This window comes from Capra hircus, chromosome 3 (genome assembly GCF_001704415.2).
Source record: "Capra hircus breed San Clemente chromosome 3, ASM170441v1, whole genome shotgun sequence".
NCBI classification, from domain to species: Eukaryota; Metazoa; Chordata; class Mammalia; order Artiodactyla; family Bovidae; genus Capra; species Capra hircus.
Window position 1 is genome coordinate 12,414,656 of NC_030810.1, and position 25,886 is coordinate 12,440,541.

General features: G+C 43.5%; 1 protein-coding gene across 2 annotated transcripts; it reads right to left on the reverse strand.

Annotated features, from left to right (window-relative positions):
* On the reverse strand, positions 1,217-25,886 carry MEAF6 (MYST/Esa1 associated factor 6). 2 transcript variants are annotated; one of them, XM_018041803.1, is made up of 8 exons: positions 25,748-25,886; positions 24,436-24,551; positions 20,915-21,002; positions 20,681-20,726; positions 7,815-8,007; positions 4,176-4,205; positions 3,357-3,390; positions 1,217-2,858 (listed from the first exon to the last, which is right to left on the reverse strand). In XM_018041803.1, the coding sequence occupies exons 1-8, from the start codon at positions 25,835-25,837 to the stop codon at positions 2,850-2,852; spliced, it is 606 nt and encodes a 201-aa protein (XP_017897292.1). In that variant the 5' UTR covers positions 25,838-25,886; the 3' UTR covers positions 1,217-2,849. The 2 variants fall into 2 exon arrangements, with proteins under 2 accessions (XP_017897292.1, XP_017897294.1); XM_018041805.1 differs by lacking the exon at positions 4,176-4,205.

A 25,886-nucleotide genomic window follows, 5' to 3' on the forward strand; every position in this document is an offset into this window, starting at 1 on the left:
CACTGTGAGCTAGTCCTGAGCTCCTGAAAGATATGCACTTGAGACTCCCTCGGAAGCTTTGTACAGGCACCATCCTCCCAGAATAAGGCATAAAGTGCTTGGGCTTTTCCACGTTTTATAACTACTGTGAGGAGCAAACGACATCCTATTCCCATCTTAGAGAGGAGAAGGTCAAAGACAGGAAACCAAGCAGTACTCCAAACACAACCAACCTGGTGAAGGGAGCCCCTTTTCGATGGTCCTAGCAGCCATTCCACGGCAGGGGTCACCGGTGGGAGTTGCTAGGATGGGAGGATGCAGGCCACCCAGCAGACCACCTCACCAAGTGTTACACAGGGGAGCTTTTAAAGGCAACTGCCACCTCAATAAACGTGTTCCTCCACTAGCATGGTTGCTGAGATCAAAGTCATGACCTTATCCTCTTTTTCTATAAAGTCAAACTTAAACTTAGCCAGTAACCAAAGTTACAAATACCACAGGCCCAGTAGACAGAGACCTCCTGATGGTTTTTTTCCTGAACCAGGGAACCTAGACAAACTCTCAGGCCCTTGTATCTTCAGTACGCCTGGCCAACTTACAGAAGTTCGGAGGTCTCCTAATCAATGATGAAACTTCACAGAGAAAATACGTATGAAGCTACCCATGTCTCTAATCATGACTTTATATACATACAGAGGTATTCATATACACAGATATGCTCTTAATAATACACCTTTTTAAAAGCAGGCATTCTACCTCTGGCTCCCCTGGTGGCTCAGATGGTAAAGAACCTGCCTGCAACACGGGAGAGCTGGAGTGGGAAGATCCTCTGGAGAAGGGAACGCTACCCACTCCGGTATTCTGGCCTGGAGAATTCCATGGACAGAGGAGCCTGGCAGGCTCTAGTCCATGGTGTTGCAAAGAGTCAGACAGGATTGAGTGACTTTCACTTATTCTGTCTCTAGCAAATGTAAAATTATGAGAGTCAAAACTATCTTCAGGCTTTCTGCATGCTGTCCTCTGGGTTAAGGAAACCACAGAGATCCCATCTTTTCCTCCTGGGAAAGGAGAAACAGGAAAAAAAAAAAAAAGGATACAGAAAGTTTCTGGTTTCTACTGTCTTTAGCTTAGTGGGGTTTGTCTGTGTCTTTTGGAAAAGTCTATATATAAGAAACGATTTCCTAAAAAAAAAATCCCTGAAGTTCTACTACCAAAGACATAAGCAAAGACATCTAAATAGCCACAGAGTCAAAAAAGGAAAGTTTATTTGAGAACAAGAGTGAAAGCGTCTGCAAACATTTGACAAGGTAGATGTGTCTTGATAATAGCCGCCATCCATATTTTAACTCTACCAATATTACCACAAATGGGACATATTTTTTCTAACAAAGATTTGGAAGTATGTAAAGGCCTATGACTAAATCGAGTCAAAGGAAAGGTGAGGCCCCACAGCTTATCCCTTGAACACAGGACTTAAATCAAACAATCCAGTCTCCTAATGCAGTGGTCACAACTTGGCTTCTTATCAGAATGCCAGGGACTCTTGGAAAGAATATCTCCACTATTAGACTACACCCAAGTAAGAGTCTTTACGGGGCGGGTAGGACCCAGGCATCAGTGTTTTTTTAAGCATCCCAGGTGATTCCAATGTGCAGCCAAGGTGGGTAGCCACTGCTCCAGAGGCAGGTAACGACCATCAGCAGGTTCCTGAGCCCGTCCACTCCATTAGGAAGGGGCGTCTGCTGGTGGTGTGGCCTGTCCGTGAACCTGTCATTTACTCTGCTCTTGAACTCCAGGCATTACCAGTTTTGCGTACAATTTGGAGCCCTTCCATTTGCCTTAGTGATTTTTACAGCAATATTTAACCAGGCAAATATCATCAAAGAGAGAAAAGTTGGAAAAAGAGAAATTTCCATAAGGCATGATACGAATAAATAAGTGAAAAAACAAAAAACAATCTCAGGTTTAAAAGTAAAGCATGACACAAAATTCTGTAAAGCAATTATCCTTCAATTAAAAAATTTTTTAAAAAAGTAAAGCATGAGAAGTCAAAGCCTGTGAAATTTTATTTATACAAAAGAATAAAAATATTTTAAAAGGGTTGATTTAAACTTATGTTTTTCAGTTTTTCTTGTTCCTTGAACATGAAACTGCTTTCAACTCAGAAAGATTTAAGGTAGGTAATTATTAAATAAACACTCTTTACCTTCCCTCTGCAGAAAAACAAAAAGCCAAGTCCCATTCTATTTATGGTAAACCAGATTATATTCAGTTAAGAATATTGGCAACTGCACAAAACAGATGATCAGATATGTCAGCAGGAAGGTATGAGCTGTACAACGGCATTACAAAAAGTCCCCAAAGAAAATAAGACGGTAAAAACAATAATAGAAAAATGATAAAACACAAACAAAATAAGAAAACGTCAGATATTTACAGCCTCCCTCTGAAATGTGACCTGTGTTCTACATTCAGCATAAAACAAACCCAGAGAACATTTCTCCGTGCGCATGACGGATGAAGCTGGAGCCAGCCAGTTGGGGGGGGGGGGGGGGGGGCGGCCGGGCGGAGACATTCCTGCCGAGAAGGGAGGAATGCAGTTAGCAACTTGTTGGGAGTATAACTGTGTCGTGTGTCTTCCTGCAGTTCTGTTACTAAAAATGACACAAAGTAAATGATCCAGTGTGGTCTTATGGAAATGACTTGTTTGTCACCACATTTCAGAACAAACGACTCTGAGTCACAGGCACTGGGGTCTGGGAAAGCAGAGGTGGATGGCCACGCACTCAGGTGAAGGATGCTCATCTTTGTGAGGTCGGAGGAGGGAAGCAGGACTCTACAGCCTGGAAGCATCTGCACTAATGAGTCTTCTAATAGTCCTGAAGAGAGAAAAACAAAAGTCCCAACTTACCCTCAGCAGAACATTGATAAATTCTCATCAACAACCCTGCCAGGCGACTGTTCTGTAATCAAAATTCTGTTTCAAATGCAATGGACATTTCACATCTGAAAGTGGCCTGTCTTCTGAGTCCCACAAAGGGACAGAAGCATCAAGTCTTCCTTATTAGACCTGAGAACTCACCAGTCAGAGGCATGGCGGGGGGTGGGGAGGATGAGGATGTGAGAAAGAGTAGTATGTTTATTTAATCAAATGGGAGTTTTTCTTCAGTTAAAAATATGTAACCCTTTCTCTCTTCAAAACGTAACAAAAGAACATCAATCTAAAAGTTGAACTGTGTCCAGATGGACACCCCAGACTTGTTAAAACAAGAACTGTGACCCCAGATTAGGAACACTCAAGCTCTGAAGGCAAATACATCTTTCTAACCATTTTCAAAATTTACCAGCCTCTCTGAAACGGTCTGGCTGATACTTACAGCTCGTGGTTTTTTGTTTAACTTCAGATCAATCCTGTGATGGGAAAGATAAAAGATATTTGCATTTTAATTTACAGAAAAAGGGTCCAAGAACCAGCTACTGCATAGGGCACAAGCTATAACAAAGACTATTTGGTTAAGTAAAACCCACATTCTTCATTAGACTAAGTCATATTTAGTTGTTTACCCAGATATTACTGAGCAAGTATTTATTAAAAACATGAGCAGATACTCTTGCCACAAGGTAAACTTAGATGACTCAAAAAGAAATATACAACAGCAGTTATGAAAGCCATACAATTTTTAGAAATTATCCCAAAATGACATGTTAAAGGGCTTGGATTAAGAGGTCATGCTCTATGTTAATATACTAGTTCTGCAACGACATCGCTGTCTGAGACACAGAGTAATTAAGAACAGAAAAGAGACTAGGAGTTCGTATTTCTGGACATGAAACACAAAAGAAATGAAACAAATTTCAATTTTTAAATCTTCCCACAGCAAAATATCAAGATCTTAAACTATTAACCTCATGAAGCAAAGCCGGGACATCAATTTAAATATGAATTAAAGTAAAGGTTATCTTATTTTTTCAAGAAAGCTAAATGCATAAAAGTGAAGTTTACTTAATTTTGCCTAACTTATTAAAAAAGTGTTACCTCCATCATGTTTTTGTTTTTAAAAAAACTTCCCAGCCTAACCTAATATACATACCTATAATTAAACAGATAAACTATGGGTTAGAAAGGTCTCAAAAAGGCATACTGGTCTCTACACACTAGACAACACAGCACAAAGACTAGTTCAAATCAAACTTACTCAAAGTCATAATCAAACATGCCAGACGGGCTGAGGGGCAGCATTTGAAAGGAAGAAAGCAATAGACGTTAATAATATACTAATTGAATAAATTAGTTGATTAGCCACCCTAGCAAGTTTGTAGAAACAATATCAGTTTTAAGAATCTTAAGCCACAAAGTTTCAAACATCAAAGCACCAAAGATTCTGGGGTTGGGAGACTCCCTTCCTTCAGTGGATTTCATATCAAAAGAAAAGACGATAATAAGAAAAGTTATTTCATTAGAAAACTATAGATACCTGCAGGCCTTCTATTAGCTGCTAGATTGAGGGTTAGGACTTTTAAAATATTTAATTGTAATGAAAAATAAACAGAGGATTAGAAGAAACAGAGAAAGAAGGGTTTAGTCACATAATGAAAGGTGCTTTGAAGACAGTACCAACAACTCAACATAATGTACTTTTGCTCAAATGAAAGATTAAAACATCGTAAATTTTTGGAGCTAAAAAACATTTCGCAATTTCTAACTCAGGTTTTATATTTGTGCCCAAACACGGTATTTCTTTTCCCAGCATTCATGCTAGAAGCCAAGGGTCGAATCAGAGTCTTATTCCATAAATCATAGAGCCATATTACCCTGCCCCTGAAATGGTGGAAGGCAAGTTAACTGTTTATGTCAGCACTACTATTATGGAACACCAAAGTCTGCAGGGAAGCTAACATCTACAAGCACCTAAGCCACAAGAGTCTAGCTGGCAGAAGCCCAGAGGAGCCACTTTGGGCCATTTCTGCTAAAGGACCGTGGGCTGGGGCAGACCTCTAAAGAAGACACTAACCAGGGGCATGACACCCGTCCTTAGTTGGCTCCAGAACCTTTCAGGCTATAGACAGATGGTAAAGCAATATGCAAAACGGCTGTTATTTCCTCCTAGCTAATGTTTGCAAGAGCAAAGCTGGAATAAAGCTTAACTTCAACATCCTTTATGCAACAGTTTCACTTAAGACATTTGGGAAAAGCATACAGTGAGTGTACACACCAGGAACTGTCAGAAATTTAACTTTCAGTCTAACTTTGACCAGAAACTAAAGAAGTAGACTGTACCTACTTAATGAAAACTTCATAAACTACCTAGAATTCTAGAGCTTGGTATAGTAGTAAAAACCTGTCAGAGCAGCTATAGGTTGTAATTTCAACTTTCTTCTTTAAACACACTGGGATTTACTGTTCTGATATCATGTAAAGCATAAGAATTTAGAATCCTGTGATCAATTTATGAATGCTAAAGATTATTTGATAGATTTTCATATTCTTGAAAAGGTCAAATAAAAGTTATTTCTTTTGCTAAGGTACCTATTTATTTCCACTTAGTTTACTCATCACTAAACAATGCCCTGCACATGGTGGGTATTCATACCTTTATTGAAATAATTTACCATTGACTTTTATCTGACGATATGGAGTGTGGAACACTGGAGGAGAAACACTGGGAGCAAACTCACAAACATGTGTAGACAAAGTGTTCCCCCTACCCCACCCCCCCCAATCTGCAGGACCAACTAAGACACTGGTCAGGGATGAGGGGTTTGGGCCAGACACAATTCCAGACTAAAGATGGCAGGAATCTGAGAAAGTGTGCTAAACGTGTTTTCTCCAGAAAGAAGGGAAATCAATTCCATTCTCTTCCCTTGGGGCAGATGAGTTGTCCCTAAGGCCCACAGAGAAATCCAGCCAGATACTAAACCAGGGGGATGACAAAAGGATTCTGCTTTCCAAACAAAAAGCCCCACTGTGAACGCAATAACTACCACCAAAGATCTTTTTAAATCCTAGTATTTTTCTGGAAGGAGTTAGCTTCTAAGGCCAGGAGAAGAAAGGCAGGAAAAGCTGTTCCTATGGAAATCTACTAGCAATCTGTAAGGAGAAAGTTGAGTTCAATGTCTAATTCCTTTTTATCAGCTGTTTGTATCATTAAGGAAAATAAGGTATAACCTGAAATACACAACAGCTATAGAGAGTCTGTCATACCAGGAATGGAAAAAAAAATGTCCCAGAAACTTTCAAGGAATTTATCCCCCCCTCTAGATACTCTGGAATAGGAAAATAAATTATTATATTTAAAATTACCCTGGAGTAAACTTTAAAAAAGCAACACAGAGCATAACCTTTTTATCTTGACAATTAAAAAAAATACTTTAAAGAGTACGGTTCTCTGCTATTCATGATAAACTGGCATCAGTCTTATCATAGTAATCAAATAACCTGTAGCCTTACTTAAGAAAAAAAAAGGGGAGACAAAGAGATGCAATTTTTGCTCTCTCTTACTATGCTTATAAGACTGGCCTGGTGATTTTTGGTTTGCAGAAAAATGTTAAGTTGCAGTCCTCAGTCACTCTCTGGAGTACATACTGCTCCTGCATCTAAAAACCACCACCACCAATGACAAGAAAAACTCTTAAAAGAATTAAAGAATCAGTTGATGCCAAGGAGGCTTAAACCTGTTACGAGTTAATTCTATATTATCCCTGCTTGCCACATCCATCAAGCTAACAACTGTAATGCCCTGGGTGCGAGAGGGCATGTTCCACAGGAGAGCACAGCCCAGAGGCAAACTGAAAGACAGGGGACCCCACCCATTCCTTGCACACCCCCTTCCATCTCCTCAGCATGCAGGCTCCTAAGAGGAGCAGGATAAAAGCCAGCCGGTTGGATGTCTGGTTTTCATACCTCCCAGAAGAAGGTTTGAGGCCAGGACAAGATTCCTTCCTGGAAAAACAGAATTTCCCTCTCTGAGTGCAACTGGACGGCTTTAAATTACCTAAGCTAAGAGGCCCCGGCACTATCATACAAACCCTAAGCAGAGTGAATGCTGAAATCCTGTCTGGGTAACACCTAACCTCTCTGTCCACTGGTGTGATTCCTAGCTCATTAGGCACTACAAAAAAACACAGTGAACAAACATTATCTAGGAAGGCGCTCTTGTAAATTACAGCCTTTATATTGTTCCTCTGACACTCAAATCAGCAATTTGTGAAGATATATAGAGAAATCATAAGCAATCACAAACCTTGTATTCAAAAAGTAAAAAGGCACATCAGCTCATTCTCTCCATTCTCCAGGGAATAAGGGTAGGCAGGGATCAGGACTAGGAGGCAAAAGGCTTAGCCCATTCTGCAGCTTCCCAACAGGCTTCCCAGGTGGCGCTAGTGGTAAAGAACCCATCTACCAATGCAGGAGACATAAGAGACATAGGTTCAAGCCCTGGGTCAGGAAGATCCCCTGGAGGAGGAAATGGCATCCCACTCCAGTATTCTCGCCTGGAGCATTCCATGGACAGAGCAGCCTGGCAGGCTACAGTCCATGGGGTTGCAAAGAGTTGGACACGACTGAGTGACTTTCACTTTTCACACTGGAAGCAGTAAGCAGGATGTCTGCCCCCACAGTTACTCTAATGCCCAGCAACTCCTTCCTTAGAGAAAAACTAGCCTGCTTCATTCAGACCAAATGAGTTTCTTCCCATCAGCAACAGAAAGACCACACCAATCCTGAAGAACGTTTATTCCAGTACAGACCCTTCACGGCCATGGTCAGTGGACGCTCTAAGTGGCTGGGGACGGGGCAGACGTGCAGGGCTTGGGGAAGTGTGGTCCCTGCCACTGACCTGTGCCGGTTTTTATTCTTTCGCTTTTTATGGCTGCTGTGATGACTCCCTGTGGAGGTGGAAGAAGCAGCCTTCTGAGGTTTCACTCCCTGCACAGATCCATCCAGATCCTCGGGGTCCTCCTGGTTGGGCTCGTTTTCCTGATTGTGGAAGTCTGGAGAAGTGTCACTTTCCGTCCCACTTCCTGGCTCCCCTGGAGTGAGGAAACACAAGGCCCCAAAGCATCATCAGTACTCCTCAGGCAGTCTGTCCATCAGTCTGGAAAAGAATTTTCAAGCACTGAAACACACGGTACTACCCTCAAGGACCACATATTCCAACTGACAGGAAGACACATCTAGTCAAAGCATCAAAGTTACCAGAGTGCTCAAAACCTTGTAATCTGAAACAGTGTAACCAGAGGCGACAGGTCTAAGAACAGCCGAGAGACTGGACCACACAAGACAGCCTCGCTACGCAGGGGCTATTGAAACACAGAATACACTAATGGGATTAATAGTTACACAAGAAGCATTATCAAAAACATTATATAAGTCTTCAGGAGGTGAGAGATGACCTTGGGAAAAGATCCTACAGCTGGCTCTGGTTCCTTGCCAAACTACACAGGAATCTTGACTTTCCATCAAGAAAAAGGGCCAAGGAAGAGAAGAGCTCCACCAACTAAGTTACTCTGAGAAGCCTTAAGAATATTATTTTAAAAGTGGTAATAATACCTTTCAGTTGACACATATCCCAGATTTTAAAATATCCCTCAGATACATTAAATAAGTAAATTTAACAAGAATTTGTATAAATAAATGTTTTTAAGAAAAACTACACATAGTTTGGTAAAGGTACACTTTTTCTTCCTGAAAGGAATTCTTTGAAACTCTTAATATAAAAGGATGGGGGAGAAGAAGACTATCACTTTACTGAACTGATGAAGAATCCCAAATATGTGTACATTACCTGTTTCTAAAAATTTTCAAAAGGAGTTAGGTGAACAGCAGAACCAAGGATTAACTTTCTTCTTGTTATGTCTTTGTAATATAAACTTCTAGGAAGAGATTTCAAATTGAGTAGCACAAGGATATTAGAGCTGAAACAAAGAGACAGTCCCCAAAAGAGCAGAAGGGAGAAAATAGAAGCAGATCTCAGCAGTGACGAATCCCTGCCTTTGAACACTTTATGAAAACAGAAGAGGGAGCTCTAACACTATGAAGCTAGAAAAAGTATCCTACCCAATCCTGTCCTGAAAGCAAAGTGGAATTCATGAAAAATCAGCACAAGAACTTCAAAGCTTACGACACAAAGCTACAGTAACCAAGACTGTGTGGTACTGGCCTAAGACCAGACATATAGGTCAAGAGAACAGAATTCAGAGTCCAGATATAAATCCTTACATTTGTGGTCAACTGATTTTCAACAAGGATGACAAGACAAGTCAATGAAAAAAGAACAGTCTTTTTGACAAATGGTGTTGAGATAACTGGATATTCACACGCAAAAGAATGATGTTGGAACACTATCTCACACCATATATAAAAATTAACTCAGACTGGACCAGAGAGTCAAATGCAGAAGCTGTAAAACTCTTAGAACTCACTGGATTAGGCAATGGTTTCTTAGATAAGACCACAAAACCAAGCATAACAAAAGAAAAAATAAGTACAGTGAACTATGTATCATTTATATACAATGCTTGAACTGCAAATTACACCCAAAAAGTAAAAACACAACCCACAGGAGTGAGGCGGGGCAAAATGGGCAAATAGGGTCAAGTATATGGTCACATATGGAAACTAAACTTTTGGTAGTGAGCACGCTGCAGTATACACAGAAGTCAAAATATAATGTTGTACATATCACACTTATAAATCAATGCTACCTAAAAAAAAAACCACAACCCACAGAATGGGAGAAAATATATTTGCAAATCATATATCTGATAAAGACCTGTATCTAGAATATATATTAAAGAATTTTTAGAACTCAAGAAGACAAAAAAAATTAAATACATCAGCAATGGATTTGAATAGACAGCTCTCATAAGAAGATATACAAATGGCCAAGGTCCACAGGAAAAGACGCTCAACATCATTAGTCATTCAGTTCAATCGCTCAGTCGTGTCTGACTCTTTGCGACCCATTGAATCACAGCACGCCAGGCCTCCCTGTCCATCATCAACTCCCGGAGTTCACTCAGACTCACGTCTATCGAGTCAGTGATGCCATCCAGCCATCTCATCCTCTGTCGTCCCCTTCTCCTCCTGCCCGCAATCCCTCCCAACATCAAGGTCTTTTCCAATGAGTCAACTCTTCCCATGAGGTGGCCAAAGTACTGGAGTTTCAGCTTTAGCATCATTCCTTCCAAAGAAATCCCAGGGCTGACTGATCTCCTTCAGAATGGACTGGTTGGATCTCCTTGCAGTCCAAGGGACTCTCAAGAGTCTTCTCCAACACCACAGTTCAAAAGCATCAATTCTTCGGCACTCAGCCTTCTTCACAGTCCAACTCTCACATCCATACATGACTACTGGAAAAACCATAGCCTTGACTAGACGGACCTTAGTTGGCAAAGTAATGTCTCTGCTTTTGAATATGCTATCTAGGTTGGTCATAACTTTTCTTCCAAGGAGTAAGTGTCTTTTAATTTCATGGCTGCAGTCACCATCTGCAGTGATTTTGGAGCCCAAAAAATAAAGTCTGACACGGTTTCCACTGCTTCGCCATCTATTTCCCATGAAGTGATGGGACCAGATGCAAAACAAAACTACAAGGAGATAACCCTTCCTAACACTAGGGTGGCTGTAACAGAAAAACAGTAACAAGTGTTGGTGAGGATGTGGAGGAACTGGAACCTTCCACTGCGGCCGATGGGAATGTAAACTTGCACTGCCACCTTGGAAAGCACCTCAAAAGGTTAAACACTGAGTTAACAAACCACCAGCAACTTTACACCTGAGTACATATCCAACAGAAATGGTGAACATGTTCACACAAAACTGGTCATCAATGCTCACCGAGGCATTATTCACCGTGGGCGTCCCTGATGGCTCAGTGGGTAAAGAAGCCACCTGCAATGCAGGAGGCACAGGAGACACGGGTTCGATCCCTGGGTTGGGAAGCTCCTCTGGAGAAGGAAATGGCAACCCACTCCAGTATTCTTGCCTGGGAAATTCCACGGACAAAGGAGCCTGGTGGGCTACAGTCCATGGGATCACAGAGTTGGACATGACCGAGCAACTAAGCACGCAAAAGTCTGTCAACTGATGAATGCATAAATAATTTAAAATGGTATATCCATGCAAGGAACACAGGCAAACCTCATGGATTCGGTTCCAGACCACCACAACAGGGCAAGCATCAAAATGATGAGAGTTACACAAATTCCTTGGTTTCCCAGTACATACAAGTTATATTTACACTACACTGTAGTCTACAAGTGTGCAAGAGCATTATGTCTAAAGAAATGTACATATCTTAATTTAAAAATCAGTTCAGTTCAGTCGCTCAGTCATGTCCAACTCTGCAACCCCATGGACTGCAGCACGCCAGGCTTCCCTGTCGATCGCCAACTCCCAGAGTTCACTCACACTCATGTCCATCGAGTCGGTGATGCCATCCAACCATCTCATCCTCTGTCGTCCCCTTTTCCTCCCGCCTTCCATCTTTCCCAGCATCAGAGTCTTTTCCAGTGAGTCAGTTCTTCACATCAGGTGGCCAAAGTATTGGAGCTTCAGCTTCAGCATCAGTCGTTCCAATGAAAATTCAGGAATGATTTCCTTTAGAATGGACTGGTTGGATCTCCTTGCAGTCCAAGGGACTCTCAAGACTCTTCTCCAACAGCACAGTTCAAAAGCATCAATTCTTTGTGACTCAGCTTTCCTTATAGTCCAGCTCTCACTACATAGTCCAACTCCATACATGACCACTGGAAGAACCATAGCTTTGACTAGATGGACCTCTGTTGGTAAAGTAATGTTTCTGCTTTTTAATATGCCGTCTAGGTTGGTCATAGCTTTTGTTCCAAGGAGCAAGCGTCTTTTAATTTCATGGCTGCAGTCACCATCTGCAGGGATTTTGGAGCCCAGAAAAATAGTCTATCACTGTTTCCATTGTTTCCCCATCTATTTGCCATGAAGTGATGGGACCAGATGCCATGATCTTAGTTTGCTGAATGTTGAGTTTTAAGCCAACATTTTCACTCTCCTCTTTCACTTTCATTAAGAGGCTCTTTAGTTCTTCTTTGCTTTCTGCCATAACGGTGGTGTCATCTGTGTATCTGAGGTTACTGATATTTCTTCCAGCAATCCTGATTCCAGCTTGTGCTTCATCCAGCCCAGCATTTCGCACGATGTACTCTGCATGTAAGTTAAATAAGCAGGGTGACAATATACAGCCTTGACATACTCCTTTCTCGATTTGGAACCAGTCTGTTTTTCCATGTCCAGTTCTAACTGTTGCTTCCTGACCTGCATAAAGATTTCTCAGGAGGCAGGTCAGGTGGTCTGGTATTTCTGTCTCTTGAAGAATTTTCCACAGTTTGTTGTGATCCACACAGTCCAAGGCTTTCGTGTAGTCAATAAAGCAAAAGTAGATGGTTTTCTGGAACTCTCTTGCTTTTTCCATGATCCAGCAGATGTTGGCAATTTGATATTTTACTGCTAAACAATGTTAAACCATCATCTGACCACACAGGGTTGCCACAAATGTTCAATTTGTAAAAAGTGTAGTATCTGCAAAGTGCAATAAAACAAAGTATGCCTGTATTATTCATCATTAAAGAGAGGTAGGACTTCCTGGTTGATTAAGAATCCATCTGCCAACGCAGGGGGGCACAGGTTGGACCCCTGGTCCGGGAAGATTCCACATGCCATAGGACAAGGAAGCCCATGCTGGTACCATACTGAACCCAAGAGTCTAGAGCCAGCATTCCGCAACAAGAGAAGCCACCCCAGTGAGAAACCTGTGCACCGCAATGAAGAGCAGCCCCTGCTCACTGCAACTAGACGAAGCCCGTGCAAACAACAAAGACCCAACGCAGCCCAGACTTAACAAATAAATACATGCAGTATGAGGAAAGTTATGACCAACCTAGATAGCATATTGAAAAGCAGAGATATTACTTTGCCAACAAAGGTCCTACTACTTCCCTGGTGGCTCAGATGGTAAAGCGTCTGCCTACAATGCGGAAGACCCGGCTTCAATCCCTGGGTCAGGAAGATCTCCTGGAGAAGGAAATGGTAACCCATTCCAGTATTCTTGCCTGGAAAATCCCATGGACAGAGAAGCCAGGTAGGCTACAGTCCATGGGGTCGCAAAGAGTCGGACATGACTGAGCGACTTGACTCACTCACTCAGTCAAGGCTATGGTTTTTCCAGTAGTCATGTATGGAGGTGAGAGCTGGTCTGTGAAGAAAGCTGAGCGCCGAAGAATTGATGCTTTTGCACTGTGGCGTTGGAGAAGTCTTGAGAGTCCCTTGGACTGCAAGGAGATCCAACCAATCCATCCTAAAGGAGATCGGTCCTGGGTGTTCATTGGAAGGACTGATGCTGAAGCTGAAACTCCAATACTTTGGCCACCTGATGCAAAGAGCTGACTCACTGGAAAAGACCCCAATGCTGGGAAGGATTGGGGGCAGGAGGAGATGGGGATGACAGAGGATGAGATGGCTGGATGGCATCACCGACTCGATGGACACGAGTTTGAGTGAACTCCAAGAGTTGGTGATGGACAGGGAGGTCGCAAAGAGTCAGACACAACTGAGCGACTGAACTGAAATGAATACATGCTGTGTTTAGGGTTTTTAAAGTGTAATTTACAGTAGAAAGAGACTACCGTTTATATAAGTATCATACAATCCAGTAATTCTACTTATGAGTATTTATCCAAAAGAACTGAATCAGGATCTTGAAGAGGTATCTGTGCTCCCGTGTTCACTGAAGTTCAGTTCAGTCGCTCAGTCGTGTCCAACTCTTTGCCACCCCATGGACTGTAGCACACCAGGCTTCCCTGTCTATCACCAACTTCTGGAACTTGCTCAAACTCATGTCCATCGAATCGGTGATACCATCCAACCATCTCTTCCTCTGTCGTCCCCTTCTCCTCCCACCTTCAATCTTTCCCAGCATCAGGGTCTTTTCAAATGAGTCAGTTCTTCACATCAGGTGGAAAAAGTATTGGAGTTTCACCTTCAGCATCAGTCCTTCCAATGAATATTCAGGACTGATCTCCTTCAGAATGGACTGGTTGGACCTCCTTGCAGTCCAAGGGACTCTTAAGAGTCTTCTCCAACACCACCATTCAAAAGCATCAATTCTTTGGCGCTCAGCTTTCTTCATAGTCCAACTCTCACATCCATACACGACTAGTGGAAAAACAATAGACCTTTGTTGGCAAAGTAATATCTTTGCTTTTTAATATGCCATCTATGTTGGTCATAGTTTTTCTTCCAAGGAGCAAGTGTCTTTTAATTTCATGGCTGTAGTCACCATCTGCAGTGATTTTGGAGCCCAAAGAAATAAAGTCTGTCACTGTTTCCATTGTTTCCCTATCTATTTGCCATGAAGTAATGGAACCGGGTGCCATTATCTTAGTTTTCTGAATGTTGAGTTTTAACAGCTTCTTCACTCTCATTGTGTTCACTGCAGCATCATTCAATAGCCCAGATGTGGATACAACTTAAATGTCCATCAGCAGATGACTGGGTAAAGCCATAACAATGGAATACAGTATTCAGCCTTAAAAAGAAGGAAATCCTGTCATATGCCACAACATGGATGAACCTGGAGGAATCACGCTAAGTGAAATGAGCCAGCAACAGGAAAACGATACTGCACGATTCACTTTTATGGGGAATCTAAAACAGTCAAACCCACAGAGGCAGAGAGCAGGCCGGTGGGCACTGGTGGCTGGGGGAGGCGGTGAGTGTGCTATCGTTCTTTGATGAGAGAGCTGCACTGCAGCTCTGCACACTTAACAAGAGCACGCTGTGCACTTAAAAAATCTGCGGATCTTATGTTTAGTGTTCTCACCACAATTTAAAAACGATCATTAGGAGACACATGGTGTACACAAGAAACAGGCATAGATTTCTGAGACTTTCAACATGAAACGGGGGTGGAGCTGAGGGCAGGTAGGGTGTGGATGAGACAGGACGAGCCATGGTGTGATGGTTGGGAGGCAGTGTGACGGGTTCACAGGGATTCATTATTTTGTCTCCATTTGTGTAGACTGAAAATTTACTCTAATAAAGAGTAATAATAAAATTTATCTTTTTCTCTCTTATTTTATCCCAATGATTTCTCCCAAGGTACACCTTTAAGAATGGGAAAGACACGATTCTTTTTAATGAGTCCAGAGTTGTTTCCCAAGACCAACCACCAATTCTTTGATTCCCCAGATGCCAACAATTCAACTTAATTCTGACCCTAACTACTGAAGTCCGGGCAGACCAACAGTTTCAGGGTTCAGTCCCATAGGAGTGTTCCCTACTTTGGACACAAGTCCTAGGCCTCCCATACCTCCAACAGACCAGCTATAAATCAGAGGTCGACGATTCACTAGAGTAGCTCACAAAACTCAGGAACACTACTTCCTGTCACTGGTTAATTATAAAGGATACAAGTCAGAAACAGGCCAAAGGACGAGGCACACCAGACCAGGCATGGGAAGGGGCACAGCGTTCCTTGCCTTATCTGGCTTGGGAACCTTTTCAGCGCCGCATCGTGTTCACCAACGGTAACTTCATCCTTTGGGGGTTTTCATAGGGGTTTCACTATGCGTGGTCAGTCGCTCAGTCATGCCAAACTCTTTGTGACCCCATGGACTGCAGCTCATTAGGCTCCTCTGTTCATGGGATTTTCTAGGTAAGAATACTGGAGTGGGTTGCCATTTCCTTTTCCATTCACTATACAGGTGAGATTAATTAACTCAGTCTCCAATCTCAAACTCAGCCCTCCCTAGAGGTTTCAAGGGTAAGGTTCAAAGTTCCAAGCTTCTAATCAAGGATTGGTCTTTCAGGGAAAAAGCCCTCATCTGAAGCTCTCTGACTGCTCTTTTGCATAGTAGTCATTCTTTATATTCTGGAGCATCCAAGAGGTTTAGGAGCTCTGTGCCAGGAAAGGGGACAAAGACCACATACACCTTGCCCTTTATGCCACGGACAGTAACTGGACTATATTTATGAATATCACTCTAACACAGTAATGCCACTTCTGGGATACTGTCATACAGAAATTAAAACTGCATTATAAAAAAGCATATGGGTACAAGGATGTCTACTTGACACCATTCACGTTGGGGAAAACAGAGATGATGGGAATACTCATCAACAGAGGAGGCAAAACCAGACTAGCAGGTATTTTTGAGCTTTTAAAAAGAATGCAAGATGCCTGGACATCCCTGGCGGTCCAGTGGTTAAGACTCCATGCTTACATTGCAGACAGCATGGGTTCAATCTTTGGTTGGGGAAGTTCCACATGTCGAGCAGTACAGCCAAAAAAAAAAATCTTATGGGACTTCCCTAGCTGTCCCTGGTCAGGGAACTAAGATCCCACATGCCACATGGCATGGCCAGAAAAAAAAAGACAGAGAATAAAAGACACTAACAATAGCTGACAGGACAGTCCTTACCGTAAGCCAGGTACTGTTGTACACACTTTAAATATGTTAATACGTGGAACCCTCACAAAAGGTCTGCGGTTACGATGTCCATTTCACAGAGAAAGGAATGGAGGCCTGGAGAGGTTAAGGGACCTGCCTAGAGTCACACAGCTCAGACGCTGCAGAGCTGGGATTCAAACCAGATGGCTGGGGTCCAAATCACGTTCTTTAATCACACTCAACACTGTTCTCAGTGTGTGTACTGAGCTGGCAGGGCCATGTGTGACAAAACAGTAAAAAGCAGACAGGATGCACTGATCTCTATTTAAAAAAAAAAACAAAAACTCCAGCTCTGCATGTGTGATTATGTCCAGAAATAGATGTTAGATTAAAACCAAGCTGTTAATGCTGGCTACCTCAGGAAATAAATAACCTTTTCCACATTCACCTCTGAATAGTCTGACTTATAATGAGAACATGTTATTTATCCAACTCTTTGCGACCCCACTGTAACCTGCCAGACTTCTCTGTCCACGGAATTCTCCAGGCAAGAATACTGGAGTGGGTGGCCATTTCCTTCTCCAGGGAATCTTCCCGACCCAGGGATCAAACCCAGGTCTCCTGCATTGTAGGCAGATTCCTTACCGTCTGAGCCACCAGGGAAGTCCAAAAAAAAAAAATCTAATGAAATATAAAAAGATGAGTGTAAGATGGAGAAGTATGGTCAGGACATTCTTTCTCTCCATTACCCATTTCTATTTATTCAAGTAAAAATTTATCGTCTCCCGGGACTTCCTTGGAGGTCTAGTTGTTAAGAATTCACACTTGTCTATGCAGTGGGTCAACTAAGCCAGCGCACCGCAACTAGGAAAGCCCACACACCACAACTACTGAGCCCACACCCCCAAGAGCCTGAGTACCAGGACAAGAGAAGCCCACTCTCCGAAGCGAAGCCCCAGAGCAGCCACAGTTAGCAACAGTAAATCGTCATCGCAGAGCACGCAAATGGCGCCGGCTGGGGAGGAAACAGGCTGACAGGGCGTGCGGTCGCAAAAGCATTTCAGATCCAGTGCTCTGCGATGACCTAGAGGGGTGGGATGGGGAGGGAGGTGAGTGGGGGAGGACGTGGCATACCTACGGCTGATCTGTAGTGATGGATGGCAGAAACCATCGCAACACTGTAAAATAATTATCCTCCAATTAAAAATAAAATTTAAAAAAAAAAGGAAAACTTTGGATCCCAGTATGAAAGAAGGGATATGGGACTAACGGAGGAGGGGCTGGGCACAGGGGAGAGAAGGTTTACCTAAAAAGGTGGGAGACAAGTAAGAAAAAGGCAAATATGATATGGCAAATTTTACCTATGTTGCAGTTCTATTCAAATACATTCGGGAGCAAAATCAACTGCTGACTCATTTGGGGGCAGTTGCTATGGGAGTTCTGAATCAGTGGATGCATGAGTTGGTCATATTCTATAAAGGCCGGTACACATGTATCCCCACGCGTGTGCAAACACATACAAAGCTGCCTTCATCAAGTCAAAGCCCTAAGAATTGAGAACCCAGGCAGTAAGTGATATTCTAAATGGCTGATATGGATACTAAGTATTATGGGAGTCAGAGAAGAAAGAGTGGATTATTCCGGAAAAGTTTCACTGCAGGTGGAATTTACACTGGACCTTGAAAGAAATGAGAGGGCAAAATAAGTACAAAAAATAGCACAAGCAAAAGCACAGAGGTGAGAAAACACAAGGTGTACTTGGAACAAATGAATCAAATCACACCTCTTAAACAGAGCCTGAGAAGTGACAGTTGAGAGGAGTCATAACTGTCAGGCTAGGAGATCTGATCTAAGGGGATGATGCAAGCTGATGTTAAGAGAACTGATTTGTCGCTTAACCTTTCTGAGCCTGTCTCCTCATCTGTAAAACAGGAATTCTATCTCTCATGTGTTGAGTATCTCTTATGATTAAGATACTGAGCTAGACACTGGGGGGCTACAGCCTGTTCCCTACTTACAAGGAACTTATAATCTACGTGTATCCTCAAAGAGTAGCTTTCGATTAAATGAGATAATGAAAAGTAAAGTGTTTCCTTCGTGTCCAGAACACAAGTAAGTGTTCAAATGTCAACATGTTTGAGATCTACAAACACACAAGTCAAATTCCAAACAATCAGTCAAGGTTATGTGCAGTAAAAAAGCTGCTAAAAGGAGATAACGAGAGGAAGTCATCCTGAATTTCAGAACAGGGAAGTAACACCAAACAACTAATATGTATTGCATTCTCCGTGCAAACCTATGTTTTAGGATTTTTAGGCTAGAAGCAGTTTGTAAGAGGGACTGGAGCTAGGGAGACTAGATTAACCACAGTTAAGGTACAGAATGAGACCACAAAGTAATCGTCGTTTTCTCCCTCAGCTCATGGAAGCAGAAGGCAAGTGACAGCAAGAGAACTGAGTTACCATATCTCAGGGCACAATAGTGAGGTGGGCAGTCGACTCATGCTGCCACCATGAAAAGACACATGAGTTTGCCTCTCACTGACATAAAACTGAGCAATTCACTCTTAGAGCAAGTAACGTCAGACTTTAAGTTACATAAATCTACAAATGAGACACTCCACTTAAAGGACTAGCTACTGAACAGTCTGAGGCAGTGACTTCAGATCAACATGAAAAGTTAAAAGGCAGAGCAGAAAGGAAGACGCGGAGAACCACACTCAAGCATCACTTACCTGCGCAATGATGTGGATGCCGGAGGGGTTTGCTGTGATGAAAGCTTCAGAGAAGCCCAGTAAAACAGAAAGGGGAGACTGCTGATCTTTTTACAGGAGAACTGGATAAAATCTGCCTGTTTTGTTTTTCATTATTTTCTTACTATACTCTTGTAACAAAAATATACAATGCTTCACTAATTAGCATACAATTCCCCTTTGGGACTATGCTAATCCATTCTCTTCCTAGTGAGGTACATAAGAAGGCAAAAGAAACAAAAGCAAGGTGTGTTTGAGGAAAATTTTCAAAACAGCTTAAATACAAATGCCCAAAATATAAAACTCCAAAATCCTTGAGATATGAAGACATAAAAGTACAAATTCTAAGAGAAAAGTTGTTTCCTCCATTGACCAAAGATCAAGAACACAGGGGTCATTCCACAGAATGTGTTATACAAAAATGTGGGGACAAGGGAGAGATTTTGTACCAAGGAAAAAAGAGTGAAAGGCAAAGCAAACCATTCTGACAATCATAGCAAAGGGGAAAAAAAAAAGGACTTAGTCCAACTGATGACGCTGGTAGAAAGGAGTCAAAGCCACCTACCAAGTTTTGAAGGTGGCAGAATAGAGTACTCTAACAAAATAATTGGGCAGACACACTTTGAAGAAAACGGCACAGCTCAGTTTTAGACAAAATGAGTCTGACTGAGTGGAAATATCTAGAAGACATTTTCTAGAATTTTCTAGAAATGCATGACTAAAGCTCAGGGAAATGAGTTAGAGACGAAGCTAAAAACTCAGAAATCTGTATACAGAGATAATAACAGAAGTCACTGAGTAGTTCTAATTCCCAAACTACCAAAATCCATTTTCCTCAAACCACTGCCCTAATGCAAACAAAACAACTGGACCCCAAGACAAGATATGCCATGGGAAAGTACCCAGCCACAGTGCAAAATGCAGGGTGAGCTTCAGAGTGACCCGACCCGCACGGAGAGCATCCAGTCTGTCTACCTAGAGTCTGATGCAGAAAGGCAAACCTGAAGCTCTAAGTCTCATTACGAGAAGTTAGAAAGGAGTCAGACTGTATGGCTTAAGTACACAGAATGATACAATTTCTCTACAAAGTAAATACAATCTGCTCTCCATTTTAAATTTAAGAACACACAGGTACATTCCCGTCATAGCATCAGAATTTCCTAAGAATGATCAAATTGGGTACACAGGGATTTATTAGATATGTCTGAAATGTTCCATGATAAAAGGGTTATTTTTAACTAAAAAAAAAATTTCCTAAGACTTAACAGGAGTGAAAACACATTTCTGTGTCTTTGAGCAGCTAAAGTCAATCTTCATGTGACTGAAAAGGCAGGAAGGACATGGTAGTTTCTTCCACCAGAGAAAGACATGATTAAGGATATCCAAAAGGGCGCCTAACTTCCAGAAAGAGGCAAGAAAAAGATATGCAGTCTTCAGATACACAGTTGGACAGAAGTTAAATATAGGAGTGATGGTAGCTCAAATATAAATTGATGAAAAAGTTAAAAAATAAATAAATAAACTTACTCTTTTCAATGAGCTGGTCCTGAACTCCTGCCAAAGCACTCACTGCCTAAAAGAAAAAACTACCAGTTACCAAAAAAATTATTACAGGTCTCAGGAGAGCACTCACAGACAGAAAGGAAAGAGACACCCTACTCACAGACAGACGGAAAAGGGAAAACTCACAGAAATGTAACTGAGGGCTTCCTTAACAATGGGCCACAGAAAGATCCTGCCCCCCACCCCCACCTCACTTACAGCTGCTGAAGTAACTGAGGATTTACTGAAGAGCCGCTCTGCTTCCTTAAACTTCCGGTTCCTTCTATCGTTTTTGCTATTGGAGTTTCTAAAACACACACAAGAAACTCATTGTAAGCACCAAGCTACTCCTATGGTTCAAGCTGAGGATGCCCCAGGACAAATATAAGGAAGTCTTTTTTTAATTATGAAGTTCATTACGGAAACACCTCCACACCACTTGCCTTGACCAAAATGACATTCATGCCGAATGCCTACATACATAGCAGTGTTTTCCAATGTATGGTATGTGATCCACTGTGACATATGGGATTACTTTAGCTTTAGGTTCAGAGTCATTTTCATGTATTTAATATGTATTTATTTTAATGCCTATTATTAAAAACATCTAGCACAGACTAGTGCTATGAAGTATCTCTGTTTAATAACCTGAGTTTAAAAGATTTAACGAAAGAACCAGGGCTCCTCAGAGAAATGACTGCTGCCAGGCCTGGGACAAGAAAAGCACAAAAGGACAGCAAACAGCCAGGTGCTCAGATCACAGGGTAACGTCAAAGGATCAGCTGGAGGGGCTCCCTCTGGCCATGTTTGGGACAAATGAGGCTTTCCTGGTGGCTCAGCTGGTAAAGAATCTGCCTGCAATGTGGGAGACCGGGGTTCGATCCCTGGGTCCGGAAGATCCCCTGGAGAAAGGAATGGCAACCCACTCTAGTATTGTTGCCTGGAGAATTCCGTGGACAGAGGAGCCTGGCGGGTGACAGTCCCTAGAGTCGCAGAGCTGAACACAACTGAGTGACTAATGAGCATCAAAAACAATAATGATGGGTGTGTTGGGGTGTGAAAAGCCAGTGGGTTGTAAATTCATGATTTATGTACTCCTTTGTATAGATTTCAATAAACGAATCTGTACTAAATAATAAAATAAACCTCTAGCATAAAAAAGTGACAGTACTAGACCCCAATACACTGGGGGGGGGGGGTTGGGTTTTGTTTTGTTTTTAAGTCCATGCATCTACAAGGATTCTAAAGAAAGAGAGAGAGAGACAGAATGAAAGGGAAAGAAGATTAAAAGGGACAACTCTGCTTTCGGAATGCTAGTAACAAATGCAGAAGGAACAGTGAAATTAGAATCGTCATTTTGCAGCCTCCTTTATAATACCTGATTCAGGTAAGAATCAACAATGGACACTAAACCCAGTGACACAAACTGGGGGAGGAGCATATTCACACTTCTAAAAAAGTATAACCTCTGAAATTAATTGTTAATTATGAAGAGAAAAAAATAACTTTTGCAATTGTGAAATTACATAATCAAACTTAGCAGCACCGACAATGGGCCAATCTGTCGTTTTGAGCTTTCTGAGAACAGAAAGGCAAACAAGGACTTCCCTGGTGATCCAGTGGTTAAAACTGCATGCTTTCACTGCAGGAGCACAGGTTCGATCCCTGGTCAGGGAACTAAGATCCGACATGGCATGGGGCAGTCAAAAAAAGAGAAAACAACTGGGAGGTAAACAAGAGGTACACCATCAGTAATGCAACATTTCCGCCAAAAGTATTTAAAGGATCCCTCATGAAGTCACAACAAGAAAAACCTACAGTTTGTACATTCTACAAGATAATGTCATAAACAAGCTCACCACTGAAAATGTTGCTGCTGCTGCTAAGTCGCTTCCGTCGTGTCCGACTCTGCGACCCCACAGACGGCAGCCCACCAGCTCCCCCATCCCTGGGATTCTCCAGGCAAGAACACTGGAGTGGGTTGCCATTTCCTTCTCCAATGCATGAAAGTGAAAAGCGAAAGTGGAGTCGCTCAGTCGTGTCCGACTCTTAGTGATCCCACTGACTGCAGCCCACCAGGCTCCTCCATCCATGGGACTTTCCAGGCATGAGGACTGGAGTGGGGTGCCATTGCCTTCTCCGTGAAAAGGTTGGGAAGATCCTAAATTAAGAGACTAAAGACACATAACAGCCAAATGCAATGCACAAACACTACCTGGTTGAAAACGAGCCAGCAATGCATTTTGGGAGCCATTAGGGGAAATATGAATAAAGACTGTATATTAGATAATACTATTAATGTAGTGCTAATTTTCTAGGCATAATTGTGGTTACGTTAAGAAAGATGCTCTTATTCTTAGGAGGTATCTGCTGACACAATTAGGGACGAAGTGTCCAAGATCTGCTTTTAACTTTTGAATGGTTTAGCAGAAAGTATATATACACATATATGGAAGAAAGGAGAGATACAACTACAGAGGGGTGGCAGGAGGCAGATCTTTGTGGTGACAGAACAGTTCTATATCTTGACTGCGGTGGTGGTTACAGGAAGCTACCCACGATAAAATGATAGAACTAAACTTACACATTGTACCAAGGTCAGGTTCCTCCTTTTACCATTGTACTAAATGGTTACATAAAACCCAACCACTGCGGAAGACTGAGTGAAGGATATATGGAACCTCTCTGTATTGTTTTTTGCCTACGTATCTATAATTATTTAAAAAAAATTTTTTTTTTAATTTTAAGTATAGATATGGGGATGTATGGGCTTCCCTGGTGGCTCAGATAGTAAAGCATCTGCCTGCAATGCAGGAGACCAAGGTTCGATCCTGGGGTCAGGAAGATCCCCTGGAGAAGGTAATGACTACCTACTCTAGTATTCTTGCCTGGAGAATCCCATGGACAGAGGAGCCTGGCAGGCTACAGTCCGTGGGGTCAAAAAGAGCTGGATACCACGAGGTGACTAAGCAGACATGCCCGCATAGAGTGTGTGCTTACAAATTACAGAAAGGGAAGAGAGAGAAAGCAAACGTGACAGCAAGCTAACTGGTGATCGGCGAAGGAGATCAAGAGATCATGAACTATTCTTTCAATTTTTCTCTAGATTCGAAAATTCTCAAAAATAATTAGAACATTTTTAAGAATAATATTACTAAATAAACCATGGCACGGCTGGCATATAGGTAGGGCAAATCCTGTGAGGGTGGAACTCTTGACTGATTAAAATGTACAAAATAGCAAGAGGCATGCTGGTATATAAAGTATTATATGCTGAATTCCATTTAAGCCTCACACAACCCTGCGCCATTGGTCAGACTTCCCCTACTGTGTAGGATTTGTCCAGGGTTACTCAGTGAGGCAGCGGTTGAACCAGAGACCAAGCTCGAATGCAGACCTCTGTCCACCCCACCTTACTACTGCTTCCCTCCAGAGCTACCGCCAAGGACATACATAGTCCTGATCACAAATACAGTTGCTGCTGTTTAGTCACAAGTCGTGTCAGATGCTTTGAGACCCCACGGACTGCAGCACTCCAAGCTCCTCTGTCCGTGGGATTTTCCAGGCAAGAATACTAGAGTGGGTTGGCACTTCCTTCTCCAGGGAATCCTCCTGACCCAGGGAAGGAACCCACACTTCCTGCACTGGCAGGAGGGTTCTTGATCATTAAGCCGCCAGGGAAGCCCCAAATGCAAACATTACTAGGGCACAAAGCAACACTACAGGCCTCTGTCACTCACTTTTGGTTGGTCAGATACCGATCCCAGCCACGAATAATGTTGCCGTACATCTGCGTGTCTTCCAGGTAGCTTCCTTCAAAAGCATAGATCTGCCTCTCTAAGTTTGCCAGTGTTTCCTGAGGTGAAAGACAAGGAAGCAGTTGATGCCTTTTACATGCAAGCATGAAGCCGGACCAAACTGACATCCTGGTATCAGGCTTAGAAATTCAAGTTCAACGACACCGAGTCAGCCTTGTGGAGAGAGGGATGACATGGGCAGGGGCAGGCTGTTTCAGACAAGACAGTCTAGACCAGTCTTGCTGGGTGCCTTTAAGAATAAAATGAAATAGACTCTCTCCCTAGAAAAATGTACACCCAGGCAAAAGTCTGCATATACTCAGAGGCTTCGTGGAAACCCAGCTGTCAAGAAACTCCGCGGAGGAAGAAGGGGAGCAGTCTCCACTCCCACACATAAAAGACACCGCTACCGGAGAGGGAAGGGTGAGCAGCCTTCCAGCGCCAACTCGCTCGCCTCCCTGCAAGCTCCGAAAGGCCGCCTGCAACGGGCGGCCGGTTGCTATGGAAACCTGGAAGGGCAGCTTCAGGTAAGATGCGCCTCCCGGTGCTCCAGCCAAAAACGCAAGGGGGAGGGAGGGCTTAGCCACCAGGGAGCAAGGGGCCCCAGGCGCCTGTCACAATTCCTAATTCCCTAGGCTGAGTCCGCTCCCCCTCACCTGTCATCTTCTAAGAAGTCCCCGAACACATCCCACGCCTGCCCATCAAAAGCCTCATCCAACGAATCTAATCCTATTCCCCGCAAAGACATTAACGCCCCTCCATCCTCCAAAGGTCAGAATGGATGTGTGGGTCTCCCCTCCCACATCCGTCTCCTACCCCACCTCCCCAGAGCCCACAGCCAAGCCGGAGCCGATCTCCTCCACCCTGCCGGCACGCTTGCCGCCCAATCGCTCCAAGAGCCCAGAGCCGCCCGCCCTCATCCAGCCCGCGGGGCTCGCGGACCCTCGCCGCCGCAGGCTCCCACACGGAAGCCCCCACCCACGGGCGCCAACCTCCCTCCACGCCTCCGCCGGCCTAGCCTCCCTCCCCTCCCCCGCTCCGCGCCCCGCCCCCGGCTCCCGGCGCCAGATCCGCCCGGCCGGGAAGCCGAGGCGCCGGCGGGCCGCGCAATGCGCAGCCGTCCTCAGGCCGGCGGACTCCCAGCCGCCGCGCTGCGCCCGGGGAGTAACGAACGGCCCGGAGCGGCTGGGCCCGGGCCCGGAGACGGGGGCAAGCGCGGGAGTTTCACCCGGGCACCCGCGGTGCCGGCCCTCACCGCCAGCTCCTGCTTCCGCTTCACGAGCTCCGCCAGCTCCCGCCGGGTGTCGGGGATTTGTGGCGGCGCCGCCTTGTTGTGCATCGCCATGTTGGGCTGAGGCGGGCGGCGGCGGCGGCAGCGCTAGGCTGGGGGCGGT

Bases quoted from the DNA above. Each gene is read 5' to 3' on its own strand.
- MEAF6 (XM_018041803.1), bottom strand. From the start codon at position 25,837: ATGGCGATGCACAACAAGGCGGCGCCGCCACAAATCCCCGACACCCGG. The intron at 21,003-24,435 runs GTGAGTGACAGA...TGTGTGTTTTAG, and splicing joins CGGTATCTGACCAACCAAAA to AAACTCCAATAGCAAAAACG. The intron at 4,206-7,814 runs GTCAGTGGCAGG...GCTGCCCCTCAG, and splicing joins AAGAATAAAAACCGGCACAG to CCCGTCTGGCATGTTTGATT.